Raw genomic sequence first — 17,753 nt, forward strand, 5'->3', positions numbered from 1 at the left:
ATGAGCAGCTAAAACCAGCCAACCAGCCTAGGCTGATAGGCCAGCTGGAAAATTGGCCAAAACCCCTCTAAAACCAGCCTACTGACCAGCTATGACCAGCTAAAATCAGGCTGGTTGACCAGCTAAAACCAGCCAACCAGCCTAGGCTGATAGGCCAGCTGGAAAATTGGCCAAAACCCCTCTAAAACCAGCCTACTGACCAGCTATGACCAGCTAAAACCAGCCAACCAGCCTAGGCTGATAGGCCAGCTGGAAAATTGGCCAAAACCCCTCTAAAACCAGCCTACTGACCAGCTATGACCAGCTAAAACCAGCCAACCAGCCTAGGCTGATAGGCCAGCTGGAAAATTGGCCAAAACCCCTCTAAAACCAGCCTACTGACCAGCTATGACCAGCTAAAACCAGCCAACCAGCCTAGGCTGATAGGCCAGCTGGAAAATTGGCCAAAACCCCTCTAAAACCAGCCTACTGACCAGCTAAAACCAGCCAACTAGCCCAGACTAATAGGCCAGCTTGGAAAGTGGCCAAAACCCCTCTAAAACCAGCCCGCTGACCAGCTATGACCAGCTAAAACCAGCCAACTAGCCTAGACTAATAGGCCAGCTAGGAAAGTGGCCAAAACCCCTCTAAAACCAGCCTGCTGACCAGCGATGACCAGCTAAAACCAGCCAACTAGCCTAGACTAATAGGCCAGCTGGGAAAGTGGCCAAAACCCCTCTAAAACCAGCCTGCTGACCAGCTATGACCAGCTAAAACCAGCCAACTAGCCTAGACTAATAGGCCAGCTGGGAAAGTGGCCAAAACCCCTCTAAAACCAGCCCGCTGACCAGCTATGACCAGCTAAAACCAGCCAACCAGCCTAGGCGGATAGGCCAGCTGGAAAATTGGCCAAAACCCCTCTAAAACCAGCCCGCTGACCAGCTATGACCAGCTAAAACCAGCCAACTAGCCTAGACTAATAGGCCAGCTAGGAAAGTGGCCAAAACCCCTCTAAAACCAGCCTGCTGACCAGGGATGACCAGCTAAAACCAGACAACTAGCCTAGACTAATAGGCCAGCTGGGAAAGTGGCCAAAACCCCTCTAAAACCAGCCTACTGACCAGCTATGACCAGCTAAAACCAGGCTGGTTGACCAGCTAAAACCAGCCAACTAGCCAAGACTAATAGGCCAGCTGGAAAATTGGCCAAAACCCCTCTAAAACCAGCCCGCTGACCAGCTATGACCAGCTAAAACCAGCCAACTAGCCTAGACTAATAGGCCAGCTAGGAAAGTGGCCAAAACCCCTCTAAAACCAGCCTGCTGACCAGCGATGACCAGCTAAAACCAGACAACTAGCCTAGACTAATAGGCCAGCTGGGAAAGTGGCCAAAACCCCTCTAAAACCAGCCTACTGACCAGCTATGACCAGCTAAAACCAGCCAACTAGCCTAGACTAATAGGCCAGCTGGGAAAGTGGCCAAAACCCCTCTAAAACCAGCCCGCTGACCAGCTATGACCAGCTAAAACCAGCCAACTAGCCTAGACTAATAGGCCAGCTGGGAAAGTGGCCAAAACCCCTCTAAAACCAGCCTACTGACCAGCTATGACCAGCTAAAACCAGCCAACTAGCCTAGACTAATAGGCCAGCTGGGAAAGTGGCCAAAACCCCTCTAAAACCAGCCTTCTGACCAGCGATGACCAGCTAAAACCAGCCAACCAGCCTAGACTAATAGGCCAGCTGGGAAAGTGGCCAAAACCCCTCTAAAACCAGCCTGCTGACCAGCTATGACCAGCTAAAACCAGCCAACTAGCCTAGACTAATAGGCCAGCTGGGAAAGTGGCCAAAACCCCTCTAAAACCAGCCCGCTGACCAGCGATGACCAGCTAAAACCAGCCAACCAGCCTAGGCTGATAGGCAAGCTGGAAAATTGGCCAAAACCCCTCTAAAACCAGCCTACTGACCAGCTATGACCATCTAAAATCAGGCTGGTTGACCAGCTAAAACCAGCCAACCAGCCTAGGCTGATAGGCCAGCTGGAAAATTGGCCAAAACCCCTCTAAAACCAGCCTACTGACCAGCTATGACCAGCTAAAACCAGCCAACTATAGCCTAGACTAATAGGCCAGCTGGGAAAGTGGCCAAAACCCCTCTAAAACCAGCCCGCTGACCAGCGATGACCAGCTAAAACCAGCCAACTAGCCTAGACTAATAGGCCAGCTGGGAAAGTGGCCAAAACCCCTCTAAAACCAGCCCGCTGACCAGCTATGACCAGCTAAAACCAGCCAACTAGCCTAGACTAATAGGCCAGCTGGGAAAGTGGCCAAAACCCCTCTAAAACCAGCCCGCTGACCAGCGATGACCAGCTAAAACCAGCCAACCAGCCTAGGCTGATAGGCCAGCTGGAAAATTGGCCAAAACCCCTCTAAAACCAGCCTACTGACCAGCTATGACCAGCTAAAATCAGGCTGGTTGACCAGCTAAAACCAGCCAACCAGCCTAGGCTGATAGGCCAGCTGGAAAATTGGCCAAAACCCCTCTAAAACCAGCCTACTGACCAGCTATGACCAGCTAAAACCAGCCAACCAGCCTAGGCTGATAGGCCAGCTGGAAAAATGGCCAAAACCCCTCTAAAACCAGCCTACTGACCAGCTATGACCAGCTAAAACCAGCCAACCAGCCTAGGCTGATAGGCCAGCTGGAAAATTGGCCAAAACCCCTCTAAAACCAGCCTTCTGACCAGCGATGACCAGCTAAAACCAGCCAACCAGCCTAGACTAATAGGCCAGCTGGGAAAGTGGCCAAAACCCCTCTAAAACCAGCCTGCTGACCAGCTATGACCAGCTAAAACCAGCCAACTAGCCTAGACTAATAGGCCAGCTGGGAAAGTGGCCAAAACCCCTCTAAAACCAGCCCGCTGACCAGCGATGACCAGCTAAAACCAGCCAACCAGCCTAGGCTGATAGGCCAGCTGGAAAATTGGCCAAAACCCCTCTAAAACCAGCCTACTGACCAGCTATGACCAGCTAAAATCAGGCTGGTTGACCAGCTAAAACCAGCCAACCAGCCTAGGCTGATAGGCCAGCTGGAAAATTGGCCAAAACCCCTCTAAAACCAGCCTACTGACCAGCTATGACCAGCTAAAACCAGCCAACTATAGCCTAGACTAATAGGCCAGCTGGGAAAGTGGCCAAAACCCCTCTAAAACCAGCCCGCTGACCAGCGATGACCAGCTAAAACCAGCCAACTAGCCTAGACTAATAGGCCAGCTGGGAAAGTGGCCAAAACCCCTCTAAAACCAGCCCGCTGACCAGCGATGAGCAGCTAAAACCAGCCAACTAGCCTAGACTAATAGGCCAGCTGGGAAAGTGGCCAAAACCCCTCTAAAACCAGCCCGCTGACCAGCTATGACCAGCTAAAACCAGCCAACTATAGCCTAGACTAATAGGCCAGCTGGGAAAGTGGCCAAAACCCCTCTAAAACCAGCCCGCTGACCAGCGATGACCAGCTAAAACCAGCCAACTAGCCTAGACTAATAGGCCAGCTGGGAAAGTGGCCAAAACCCCTCTAAAACCAGCCCGCTGACCAGCTATGACCAGCTAAAACCAGCCAACTAGCCTAGACTAATAGGCCAGCTGGGAAAGTGGCCAAAACCCCTCTAAAACCAGCCTACTGACCAGCTATGACCAGCTAAAACCAGCCAACTAGCCTAGACTAATAGGCCAGCTGGAAAATTGGCCAAATCCCCTCTAAAACCAGCCTTCTGACCAGCGATGACCAGCTAAAACCAGCCAACCAGCCTAGACTAATAGGCCAGCTGGGAAAGTGGCCAAAACCCCTCTAAAACCAGCCTGCTGACCAGCTATGACCAGCTAAAACCAGCCAACTAGCCTAGACTAATAGGCCAGCTGGGAAAGTGGCCAAAACCCCTCTAAAACCAGCCCGCTGACCAGCGATGACCAGCTAAAACCAGCCAACCAGCCTAGGCTGATAGGCCAGCTGGAAAATTGGCCAAAACCCCTCTAAAACCAGCCTACTGACCAGCTATGACCAGCTAAAATCAGGCTGGTTGACCAGCTAAAACCAGCCAACCAGCCTAGGCTGATAGGCCAGCTGGAAAATTGGCCAAAACCCCTCTAAAACCAGCCTACTGACCAGCTATGACCAGCTAAAACCAGCCAACCAGCCTAGGCTGATAGGCCAGCTGGAAAATTGGCCAAAACCCCTCTAAAACCAGCCTACTGACCAGCTATGACCAGCTAAAACCAGCCAACCAGCCTAGGCTGATAGGCCAGCTGGAAAATTGGCCAAAACCCCTCTAAAACCAGCCTACTGACCAGCTAAAACCAGCCAACTAGCCCAGACTAATAGGCCAGCTTGGAAAGTGGCCAAAACCCCTCTAAAACCAGCCCGCTGACCAGCTATGACCAGCTAAAACCAGCCAACTAGTAGGGGTGGGAAAAAAAATCGATATTGCAATATATTGTTGTGCTCTCTGTCACAATAAATAATCGATACACTAACGGCCAATATCGATATTTTATTACAACTCAAATGATTAATTTACCCGTCGTCAGTGTCACTGTCACTACCCAATATCTACCATTCTGTTTGCGGGGGGCGCTGTTCGAGTAAATAGGCGTAAAGTGGCGGAAGCAGCGGCCAGTGAAGAACACAAGTTATCTTACAACATCAGAGAAGAAGAAGCGCAGAAAAAAGAGAAGTGAGAAGAATGGCGGAAGATAACGAAAAACAAATCAAAGACGCACCCGCTAGTTGAGCATGCTGATCAGTTACGCCTGTTTCACACATACTCCGTCTGCAGTGCTTATGCGTTGAGTATTTTTTTCCGCACCCATGTTAACGGATTAGAGCGTTCACACTGCACGCGGTTGCTGTGCAAGTGCATTGAATAATACGTTGTTTGTTATACGTTGAGTTTAAACGTGAATATATCTAGAATTGTATTAGTGTACTGTGATAAAAGAGTATCACAATGCTGAAAAAGCACGTTTGTATTTGAAATCAAAATAACGGATAAATGGTGTTTGTGGTAAACAGCCGCGGATCAGGAACGGACTGCAAACGTGTCCTGTGTGAAAGCAAAATGAGTCCGTGCTGCTTCTGCATCGCATACGTAACGCACACGGACTGCATACACACTGCAGACGGAGTATGTGTGAAACAGGCGTTAGTGTTCCTCAAGAAGAATATGCATTGATGAGACCACTGTCCAGGTTAACATAAAGCACTTTACAGTAACTTACTACTGACGTTTCAGTATCATGGTTTACACATGTTAGTTAATGTTCATGTTGTTTTTTAATGTTCAGGCACTTTTATCTGTCTAGCTGTACAGTGTTTACATTTAAGACCAGGAGGCAGTGAGTTATTATGCAAATGCATATTTCTTTGCACAGTGTTGGAAATGTTGGCATTAATAAATGCATAAGATTTCCTTATTATGGGTATTTTTTTCTTTTTCAGTCACATATATCGTGATATATCGTTGATGAAATTTCTTCCAATATATTGAATATCGTAGATATCGTGAATCGCGATATTATCGATATCGTGGGCCACATATCGCCACAGAATTGAATCGTGAGTTACCTGTATGATCGTCCCACCCCTACCAACTAGCCTAGACTAATAGGCCAGCTAGGAAAGTGGCCAAAACCCCTCTAAAACCAGCCTGCTGACCAGCGATGACCAGCTAAAACCAGCCAACTAGCCTAGACTAATAGGCCAGCTGGGAAAGTGGCCAAAACCCCTCTAAAACCAGCCTGCTGACCAGCTATGACCAGCTAAAACCAGCCAACTAGCCTAGACTAATAGGCCAGCTGGGAAAGTGGCCAAAACCCCTCTAAAACCAGCCTGCTGACCAGCGATGACCAGCTAAAACCAGCCAACTAGCCTAGACTAATAGGCCAGCTGGGAAAGTAGCCAAAACCCCTCTAAAACCAGCCTGCTGACCAGCGATGACCAGCTAAAACCAGCCAACTAGCCTAGACTAATAGGCCAGCTGGGAAAGTGGCCAAAACCCCTCTAAAACCAGCCTGCTGACCAGCGATGACCAGCTAAAACCAGCCAACTAGCCTAGACTAATAGGCCAGCTGGGAAAGTGGCCAAAACCCCTCTAAAACCAGCCTGCTGACCAGCGATGACCAGCTAAAACCAGCCAACTAGCCTAGACTAATAGGCCAGCTGGGAAAGTGGCCAAAACCCCTCTAAAACCAGCCTGCTGACCAGCGATGACCAGCTAAAACCAGCCAACTAGCCTAGACTAATAGGCCAGCTGGGAAAGTGGCCAAAACCCCTCTAAAACCAGCCTGCTGACCAGCGATGACCAGCTAAAACCAGCCAACTAGCCTAGACTAATAGGCCAGCTGGGAAAGTGGCCAAAACCCCTCTAAAACCAGCCTACTGACCAGCTATGACCAGCTAAAACCAGCCAACCAGCCTAGACTAATAGGCCAGCTGGGAAAGTGGCCAAAACCCCTCTAAAACCAGCCTTCTGACCAGCTATGACCAGCTAAAACCAGGCTGGTTGACCAGCTAAAACCAGCCAACCAGCCTAGGCTGGTTTTAGCTGTTTTTTTTTTTCAGCCGGGATTTTTGTTCTGTAAGTGGACTTCTCCTTTCTCAAACTAAAGAGGCTATTTTCTCATAGTTCTCCATAAGTAGCTCTTAAACACTTATCTCTCAGAGAGAACCTAGTGAACCTGGATGTACTGGTGATTTAGTAGACTAAAGTGCCAAACTAACAATAAGAAGGATTGTTTCAACCACAGCGTGTTAAATATTTAACTTCTGCTGCTATATCCTGCATCAACATCAATCCTTGGCAACTCTGTTTGATAGTCCTGCATTATGTATACTACATTTGACTTTATGATGCTAATTTTACCGAACCAATGAACAGCTTTGCTTTTTAGTTATGAGCATCTACTCTACTATCCTCTTACTGATCACGTAAAGCTGCTTTTTATAGTCATTACAGTATGAGTCTAGTGAGTCTAAGTGTTCAATGGGTCAACATGTGTTGCTTCACCTTGTTGAAAGAGCACACAAAGATCCAACAGCCACAGCATACTTTGCAGGGTCCCAGCCTACATAGGTGAAGGCTACAGGTAAGGGACTCTGAACATTTAGCTGGTAGTAGGGCATCATGAGAGTGAGAGCAGCCGAGACGCCGAAATAAGCCAAGAAACAGATGAGAAGAGAAGCCACAATTCCTATAGGAATAGACCTCTGCGGGTTTTTGACCTCCTCACCTAGATACAGGAGAAAAAAATTATAAAAAAATAATAATTTAGACTAGTAAATTATAACATTTGGCTGTTTCATTGCAAAAAATTCTTTTTTTACTTAGATTTTTTGTCTTGTTTCCAGCCAAAATATCTGAAAATTCTTAAATCAAGAAGGATTTTCTAGACAAGTAAAAATTATTATCTTGTTTTCAGAGAAAACAAGTAAAAATTAGGTATCTTTTTGCTTGAAACAAGCAAAATAATCGGCCAATGGGGTAAAAAAAAGTAATCTTGTTTTCCGTTTGAAATAAGATTTTTTTTCTTACCCCATTGGCAGATTATTTTGCTTGTTCTAAGCAAAAAAAAATCACTTAATTTTGGCTTGTTTTTTTCTGAAAACAAGAAAATAATTTTACTCGTCAAAAGTTGAATCTGGTGAAAACTTTTTACAGTGTAAGAGCATGTCTAGTTAACTTATTCTCCTTCTGCTTCAAAAAATAGGACTAAGCAGTGACCTCGGAATTCAGGAAATTATAGGTTGTTCTCTACACTGTAAAAACGATTTGATGAGTCAAGTTAAAATAATTTGTTACCCAGCTGCCTTAGAATTTTGAGTTGAATCAACTCAAATATCTAAGTTGTCACTTAGTACAATTTAACATTTCAAGTTGACTGAACTTAAAATGTTAAGGCAGTCTCAACCAATTGTTTTTTACAGTGTAATTTTGATATCCACTGGTATACAGTGCCTTGCAGAAGTATTCATACCCCTTCATTTTTTCACATTTTGTTATGTTGCTGCCTTATGTTAAACTACTTTAAATTACTTTTTTTCCACATCAATCTACACTCCCTACTCCATAATGGCAAAGCCAGAAATAGGTTTTTAAGATTTATCAAAAATAAAAAACTGAAAAGATTCCATTGCATAAGTATTCTGGGACACTGGAAATTTATCTCAGGAGCATTCATATTGCTTCTAGATGTTCCTACACTTGGAGTGGAGTTAAACTGTGGCAAATTCATGTGAATGAGTCTGATTTAGAAAGGCACACACCTCTCAGAAAAGGTCTAACAGCTGAAAATGCATCTCAGAGCAAAAACCAAGATAACTGCCTGTAGAGCTCAGTGACAGACTTGCGTTAAGGCGATGATCTAGAGAAGAGTTCAGAAACAAATCTGCTGCATTGAAGGTTGACAGAAGCATTCTCCATAATGGAAGACGATTGGAACAACTAGGACTCTAGAAAATGTCCAAGCTGACAGAGATGGAGAGGTGAAAAGGTGAGGCAAAGAATGGCAGATAATTGCCAAATGCAGATGTGCAAAGATGCTCACATCAGACCCAAAAAGACTTGAGGCTGTAAAGCTGCTTCAACTATGTACTGAGTTATACTTATGCCATCTACTTATTTCAGTGTTTTATTTTTAATACATTTGTAACATTTGCAAATCTGGTTTTTGCTTCGTCATTATTATGGTGTGTGGAGTGTAAACTGATGTGGGGAAAAACTAATTTAAAGCATTTCAACATAATGCTGCAACAAAACAAAATGTGAAAAAAATAAAGGGGTATGAATAATTATGCAAGGCACTGTATATATATATATATATATATATATATATATATATATATATGTGACCCTGGACCACAAAACCAGTCTTAAGTCGCTGGGGTATATTTGTAGCAATAGCCAAAAATACATTGCATGGGTCAAAATTTTAGATTTTTCTTTTATGTCAAAAATCATTATGAAATTAAGTAAAGATCATGTTCCATGAAGATTTTTTGTAAAATTCCTACTGTAAATATATCAAAATGTAATTTTTGATTTGTAATATGCATTGTTAAGAACCTAATTTGGACAACTTTAAAGGTGATTTTCTCAGTATTTTGATTTTTTTGCACCCTCAGATTCCAGATTTTCAAATAGATGTATCTCAGTCAAATATTGTCCTATCCTAACAAACCATACATCAATAGAAAGCTTATTTATTGAGCTTTCATATGATGTATAAATCTCATTTTTGTAAAATTTAACCTTATGACTGGTTTTGTGGTCCAGGGTCACATATATATATATAATGTACATAGTTTTGTACACAACTACTATACTATAGTATGATTTCAAAATACTTTGAATATAGTATATGGCCTAGTAAATGTTGATTTTTTTTTAAAGCTTGACAGACATGGTCACTATGAACAGGGGAAAAATAAATATTAAAAAATAACAGCATGAAATTTTGTAAAGTACCTGTGGTTGCAATGCAGTCAAATCCCACAAAGGCATAAAAACAGGTAGCGGCTCCAGCAAAAGTTCCCTCAAAACCAAATGGAAAAAATCCTCCATTTCCAAAACTGGATAAAGTTTCATTTGAGACTGAGAGATTTCTAAAAGAAAAAAAAAATGTTTAAAACCATTTCAGTGCAGTAGGTATTGCAAGAATTAATTAAACGTTAAATCTATGTTATTTTCAATGTCCCAGTTTAATTTTAAACTTGTTAATCTAAAACATTCAGCCAGAAGATTTACCATTTCCTCAAATGCTTTGTAATTGTTAAAATGCAACATACGCTGTTACTGTGTAGTTCCAAATGTCATCTTTTGTTATCTGCCAGTTTTCAATGTCACCTTTGATGAATCCAGAAATGATGACGAAAACCAGAACTACCATATTTATAGCTGTGAAGACCTTATTGACAATGGCAGACTCCTTCACTCCAAATGCAAGGATCCCTGAGAACAACAATGTTAATTTAAATAACTGTATCTTAACATAATCTGTAACACACCATAAATCTTACTTGCCTGCCAAAACCAGGATAAGACCAGCAGCAAAGAAGTCCGGATAGGGAGCGAGGCCAGGTAAATTCATGGGTGTGTTTTTACTCAAATAATTGGCAATCTTATTATCAATCAAGTCATCGAAAGTGCCACTCCAAGCTCTTGCCACACTGGATGTTCCTGTCATAAAGTCATTCAGATAAATTCAAGTTATATAAACTGATAGTGATTGTCAAAGATTTGATAAGCAGGTTTATATGGCATGCGATTATGGGCATAATCATTTGCTGATGCATACTGTCATGAAAAAAAAAAGTTTGAGATTAATATCAACGATTGTGGAACGTTCATGGAAAGTCTTATTTGAGCTGGGCTGCGTTTCCTAAAATCATTGTGAGTTGATCTTTTTAATGTTTAGAGCTACACAATGTATCTTTATGCCCTGAAAACTGAAACTGCATACGTCTTGCGGAAGAACATTCTGGTAGTGCTTCGGCTTGTTTGTGCGGCTGAATGTAATTACTAAAGAGGATGGATAAATAAATATTGTTCTTTGTTATAACAACCAGTGGTTCCTGTTTTGTATGATTTGTGGTCATTTTTGTCTTTTTCATTAGGCGTTTCCATTACAGATTTGCGCAAAATTTTGGCAATATTTTATAAATGATGATTAACAACATATTGCCAAATGAAGGCCTTTCCATTAACCGATGTTATGCAACTAATAGTATTTTTTTCCTCTCGTGATAAGTCATGGCAATGGACTTTTGTGGGGTTTGGGCTATATTTAGTCGAATGTGACCTGTAAATGTGAAAAAACAACAACAACAAAAAAAAACGTTTCCATTGCTGTTTTGCGAAATATTCCTTTTTTGAATTGCCTGAGAATTGCCTCATGCAAACGTAAAAACTATTTTGCGATATATGGGAGTTTTTGCGAAATTGACGCATTTCCATTAGGCGTATTTTCAATTTTCAATTTTAATTTGCGCAATTTAAGGGCTAATGGAAACGCAGCTATTGTCAACACACTAGGCGTGTTTCCATTACAGATTTGTGCGAAACTTTGGCGCTATTTTATAAATGTTGATTAAAAAGTATTGCGAAATGATGGCGTTGTTATGCGACTGAAACGTATTTTTTCGTCTCGCGATAAGTCATGGCAAAAAAAGAAATATTTCGCAAAACAGCAATGGAAACGTTTTTTTTTTTTTTTTTTTTCTCGCATTTACAGGTCACATTCGATTACATATAGCCAAAATCCCACAAAAATCCATTGCCGTGACTTATCGCGAGAGTAAAAAATTCAGTTTTAGTTGCATAACACCAGTTAATGGAAACCCTGTCATTTCGCAATACTATTTAATTGACATTTATAAAATATCACCAAAGTTTTGCACAAATCTGTAACGGAAACGCGCATACATTCAATTAAAAATAGGCAAAATTCCACAAAAGTCCGCTGCCATGACTTATCTCGAGAGGAAAAAACTATGTTTTAGTCGCATAACACCGGTTAATAGAAACCCTGTCACATTCACAATACTTTTTAAATGACATTTATGAAATATCGCCAAAGATTTGTGCAAATTTGTAATGGAAACGCGACTAGTTGAGCAAAAACTCCCATATAACGCAAAAACAATTACGCTTGCATCAGGTGGTTTTCCATGCAATTCAAAAAAGGGATATTTCGCAAAACAGCAATGGAAACGTTTTTTTTTTTCTCCACATTTACAGGTCACATTCGATTAAATATAGGCAAAATCCCACAAAAATCCATTGCCATGACTTATCATGAGAGGAAAAAATTTTGTTTTAGTCGCATAGGTTAATGGAAACCCGTCATTTCGCAATACTATTTAATTGACATTTATAAAATATCTCCAAAGTTTTGTGCAAATCTGTAATGTAAACGCACCTAATTGCGCAAAAACTCCCATATAACGCAAAAAAAAAAAAAAAAAAAAAAATCTGCTCGCATGTGGGCAATTCAAAAAAGGAATATTTTGCAAAACAGCAATGGAAACGTTTTTTTTCCTCTGCATTTATGGGTCATATTCGATTAAATATAGCCAAAATATATGCGCAAATTGAAATTGTGAATTGAAAATATGCCTAACGGAAACACGTCAATTGCACAAAAACTCCCATATATTGCAAAAAATTTTTTACATTTGCATGAGATGGTTTTTCAGGCAATTCGAAATAGGAATATTTCGCAAAACAGCAATGGAAACGTTTTTTTTTTTTTTCCATTTACAGTTCATATTCGATTATCTGTTGCCATGACTTATCTCGAGAGGACAAAATTCAGTTTTAGGCGTGTAACATCGGTTAATGGAAATGCCGTCATTTTGCAATAGTTTTTAATCAACATTTATGAACATTATGAAATTAAGAAATGATGGCGTTTGCATTAACCGATGTTATGCGACTGAAACGTAATTTTCTCCTCTCGCGTTAAGTCATGGCAATGGATTTTTGTGGTATTTTAGCTATATTTAATCAAATGTGACCTCTAAATGCAGAAAAAAACCTTTTTTGCGATACATGGGAGTTTTTGACACGTTTCGATTAGTCGTATTTTCAATTTGCGCAATTTAAGGGGTAATGGAAACGCAGCTATTGACAGCTAGATCTACTTTTCTCCAGCCGTGTTTCCATTACCCCTTAAATTGTGCAAAATGAAATTGCAAATTGAAAATACATCTAACGGAAATGCGTCAATTGCGCAAAAACTCCCAAAACAGCAATTGTTTCGCAAAACAGCAATGGAAATGTTTTTTTTCTCACATTTACAGGTCACATTCGATTAAATATAGCCAAAATCCCACAAAAATCCATTGCCATGACTTATCGTGAGAGGAAAAATTTTAGTTTTAGTCGAATTGGTTAATGTAAACCCCGTCATTTCGCAATACTATTTAATTGACATTTATAAAATATCTCCAAAGTTTTGCGCAAATCTGTAATGTAAACGCGCCAAAAAAGGAATATTTTGCTAAACAAAATGTTTTTTTTCCTCTGCATTTATGGGTCATATTCGATTAAATATAGCCAAAATATATGCACAAATTGAAATTGTGAATTGAAAATACGCCTAATGGAAACACGTCAATTGCACAAAAACTCCCATATATTGCAAAAAAAAATTTACATTTGCATGAGATGGTTTTTCAGGCAATTCGAAAAAGGAACTTCTTATGAATGCCATACAGTATGTGTGCATTAACAAAAAATAAATAAATGAAATGAATAAACAAATAAATACATTACATTTGCATATAGCAGAATTAAGTTTGCATATAATGTCTTAATATAGCCCTATGGTGCAGTTCCATTCATTTTTACTTTCTGTTTGCTGAGAAGCTCAAAGGATCTTTTGACACTGCTCTTTTCCGTTCAAAGGTTTATGCTTTCAGTCTTTTTTTGTTTTGTGCTTTAGCTTGTTGCTGTTTAAATCACCTGTCCAGCTTATAAAGTCATCAGTGAGAAAACCAAGGCAGAATTTTTACTTTCGACTAGATTCAAATGTCAAGGTGATGGGCAGTGTCAACATTAATAAGCAACAGCAGCCAGCTCAAATAAAGCGTATTTGTCTGAATGTGTTGTTAATGCTGGGCATGTAATGTTTGCTCTTGCCTATGATGTAGGACAACAGTAAGTTCCAGCCGGTGATGAAGGCCCACACCTCTCCGACAGTGACGTAGCTGTAGAGGTAGGCAGAGCCGGTCTTGGGCACTCGGGCGCCAAACTCTGCATAGCACAAGCCCGCAAACACAGACGCCACCGCCGCAATGAAGAATGACACGATAATACTAGGACCAGATACTGTTCTGGCAACCTCTCCAGAAAGGACATATACCCCAGCACCAAGTGTACTTCCCACCCCGAGGGCCACAAGGTCGAGTGTAGTTAAGCAACGCTTAAAGCTGGACTCTTCACCATCAGGCTCCAGTGGCTTTCGCCTCGATAGGCTCTTCAAAAAGGACAGCACTTTGTCACAGGACATCCTAAGACAAATAACATTGGTGATTATGTAATATATTATCTATTCAAGAGAAACAGATGTGCATTCTGTAATAAAACACTGTGTTGCATTTTTGTAATGCACTCTTTTACACCCATTTGGTCACTTATGTTTTTTTTACCTAATTTGTGAAATGCCTTAATTATTATAATTATATAAGTCTTAACCTTACACTGTGCCTCCGTTATCAGGAAATATAATAATAACTTTTATTTGTATACAACCATACATAAAATGTAGTTCAAAGTACTTGATAGTTTGGAGCCTTAACTGTTTATAAGGAAATCGTTTTTTAAAAAAAAAAGCAATAAAATGGGGAATTAAAAAGCAATAAATAAAACTAAATATCTCTTCCGTCCTTATTTGATCGTTTGACTCTAACACTCTCTATTCAAATTCTATTCTTTAAAAAATCCTCTATCCTTCTAATCCTTCTATCTTTTTTATTTTCATTGTACAATTAACAACACAATCTACTCGTTTTCTATTCTATTTGTTTTTCTTTTTTCTTTGCATTAAGCTAATCTGAGGCTTGTCATAGCACTTGCGTGTTATTGCTGTTTTGTTGATTTAGATTTTTTGATTAATTGCTTCCATTGTCCTTATTTGTAAGTGACTTTGGACAAAAGCATCTGCTAAATGACTAAATGTAATGCAAATGTAAACTAAAGCGATGTGAAATATATTAAGCATTTGCTCTTTATTGTTTTAATACAATGTACATATTTTTTAGTCATTTATTTAAAGTGAATTTATAGCCATTCTTTTTTTCTTATTTAATTTCAAATTACATCAAATGTTTGAAAATCATCTGTCACTCGGAATTACGCACTTTGTATGAAATGTGTTCATTAAATATCAGAGAGTAAAAAGAACAACTAACTCTAATACATAAAATACAGCACAAAGTACTTTAAGAAATTTTGAATAAAAAGCATACATTTTAAATGTAGCAATAAAAAGCTTTTTAATGGTTAGATTTTATATAATTTATCTTGGTTGAACATTTGTGAGCTTGAGTTGATCTTTTATAGTTTACATCTTAGTTAAATAAAACAATAAAACAATGTGCTATTTTTTATTTATCACTTGATTGACATAATAAATACATTTTAACAATGTCCAGTCCACTAAAATGTTCAAAAGTCACGTAACTTATCTCCACCATTTCCTTGTATGCACAGAATATCTGACAATGCTCTTATCTTGCTTTTATGATGCTCTGTTGAACAGACTAATGCATGTGCTCCCTAATGGGAATTACTTAACTCAGTCAACATTTCTTTCGTGTTAAAATTAGAAGAAAATCTGTTTTCTTTTATTTTTCTTTTTTTTTTTTGAACATTAAAGATAATTTTTATTTATGTGTTCAAAGAATCAAGAAAATATTTTTTTTAATCAATTTTAGTTTTTAATTGTGTTTATATAGAAATTATCCGAGTTATGAAATTAATCAGTAAAATAAATCAATTTAAGTTATGGTACACAGCTTTCAGGTGATTGTGAGGTATTAGATACTGAATGAGCTCTTGTCCAATATTCAAATAGAAGCAATCACAGTCCCACAGTAAAATGAATTATTAGGTGACTTACCTGTCGGCTCTGAATCCCAGCGGTGTGTGAAGGTTTGTGAAGGTGTGTGAAGGTGTGGTTATGGTGTGAGTGCTGTGGTCCAAGAGTTCCTGAGCACAGACTATATCACAGGGCCCCTCCTGTAAACTCTCACGTGTCCAAAACGCCCATGTGTAATTTTTGACAGACTCTGTTACATTTAGAAGCAATGTGAGATTTCTGGAGAAGAGATATGCACTTATAAAAAAGAATTTTGCAGTTGTAAGTCTGACACACACAAGGTATTTATCAAAAGAACTCAAAAAGTGCATTGTGCCGAGTGAAAAGCTTATGATTTAAAAAGCTAAAAAATCAAAAATGTTCAAAAGCAAAACTTCCAGTGCTGAATGTTGACCCCACATACACTCTTAAAAATAAAGGTGCTTCAAAAGGTTCTTCAAGCGATGCCATAGAAGAAACATTTTTGGTTCCACAAAGAACCATTCAGTCAAAGGTTCTCTAAAGAACCACCTGTTTCTTAAGTTTTTCGCCACACAGAACCTTTTGTCAAACAGAAGGTTCTTCAGATGTTACAGGTTCTTTTTTAAAAAACAAAACAAAAGTTTCTTCTATGGCAACGTGAAGCACCTTTATTTTTAAGAGTGTATACAGTACGCAGAATTAACAAGGTGCTTAATCAATAATTTAATTAACAACTTTTTAAAACTCATACCATTCACAAATATAAAGACAAAAAATTAAGACTTATAAGTGCAATGACAAATATCAGTTTGAAAAAAACATGCAGTGAAGTATCCACATGCTTCTTTATTATTTTGCAATGTATTTTTTTATCTAACACGTTTATACAATAACAGATTATAATCACAACAGAATGATGGACATAATGGAAAGATGACTGACTGATGAATCACAGCAATAGAGTTTATTCCACTCTCAAATCTGATACTATGGCTATTTAAAAAAGATAAGGGAAAGCTAAATCTGTGATTTCATGCTGACTCTGACTTATTATTACACTATCAGCGGCTGAAGTCCACGGCTATATTTGGAAAAGCAGACTACCAACTAATTAGTATTACTGCAGCGTGTAGTGTATCCTGGACAGGGTTTTCTCTCCCACAATTGACTTGAGTTCCTATCTTGTCTTACTGTCTCGTATTGCTTTTATACAATAGTTGTAAACACGTAATGAATATTGAGTAGCTTGCATTTCAGATTCTTCAGTGCCAATGAAAATATGTCTAAAAGACACCACGCCAATACTAATTGCATAATGAGTTTGTTTTATTACATATGTATTTTACAGTAGTAGCCTCCAAAAAGGTAGCAACCTGTTATTAAAATGAAGTAGCACTGGCCACTAGTGGCGATTTTGCATTGCTGCATTAAAAACATGTTAGAAAACAGCATTTATATGTATCATAGTTACATAGGGTTTCAAAAGCAAAGGTGTTGGATAATCATTATTACTGTTGAAGTTTACAACTTAACAACCCACTTTCCACAGGCGTGGTCAAGCTGACTTGAAATCTTTATTGAGAATCACTGTAAGTAAGTAAATGTGTGTAAAATGCATGTTATATTTAGTTGGTAGACAGCTGGAGTGATTCACCGTAAGGTGAGGGGATCATGTGAAAAGATGTAGTTATTTGCTGAAGGAAGCAAAACTAGAGCAAAAACCCTTCCGAAAACGACCAAAGGTCTAATATGCCAACTAGAATGCAAAGTTAAACGACTAATCATTAATTTTTCTTTAATAATCTGCAATGATGGATCTACTAATGCTTTGCTTCCTAATGAGTCATCTAATTACATTCTTATTTAGCAGGTATATTTTAATGAAATACACTCCTAAAAATAAAGGTGCTTCATGATGCCGTAGAAGAGCCTTTTTTGTCTAAATGTTTCCATAAAGAACCTTTAACATCTGAAGAACCTTTTTGTTTTACAAAAGGTCATTTGTGGCAAAAGCTGGTTCTTCAGATTATAAAAAGGTAAGAAAGAGATGGTTCTTTAAAAACCTTTGAGTGAATGGTTCTTTGTGGAACCAAAAATGGTTCTACTATGGCATCGCTTGAAGAACCTTTTATTTTTAAGAATGTACGTATTTAAAAAGTGTTCTAAA

General features: G+C 39.5%; 1 protein-coding gene across 1 annotated transcript in view; it reads right to left on the reverse strand.

Annotated features, from left to right (window-relative positions):
- Positions 1–15,767, reverse strand: part of LOC141334380 (cationic amino acid transporter 2) — a 24,410-nt gene extending 8,643 nt beyond the window's left edge. The window contains exons 1-6 of the mRNA XM_073839440.1: positions 15,647–15,767; positions 13,666–14,036; positions 10,045–10,200; positions 9,810–9,972; positions 9,490–9,626; positions 7,033–7,255 (exon numbers count right to left, since the gene is read on the reverse strand). Of these exons, the coding sequence (XP_073695541.1) occupies positions 7,033–7,255; positions 9,490–9,626; positions 9,810–9,972; positions 10,045–10,200; positions 13,666–14,035 (1,049 nt within the window). The 5' untranslated portion in view covers position 14,036; positions 15,647–15,767. The remainder of the gene's footprint in view (positions 1–7,032; positions 7,256–9,489; positions 9,627–9,809; positions 9,973–10,044; positions 10,201–13,665; positions 14,037–15,646) is intronic.
- Between the last annotated feature and the right edge of the window lie 1,986 nt (positions 15,768–17,753).

The sequence above is a fragment of the Garra rufa genome, chromosome 5, assembly GCF_049309525.1.
Source record: "Garra rufa chromosome 5, GarRuf1.0, whole genome shotgun sequence".
Taxonomy (NCBI): domain Eukaryota; kingdom Metazoa; phylum Chordata; class Actinopteri; order Cypriniformes; family Cyprinidae; genus Garra; species Garra rufa.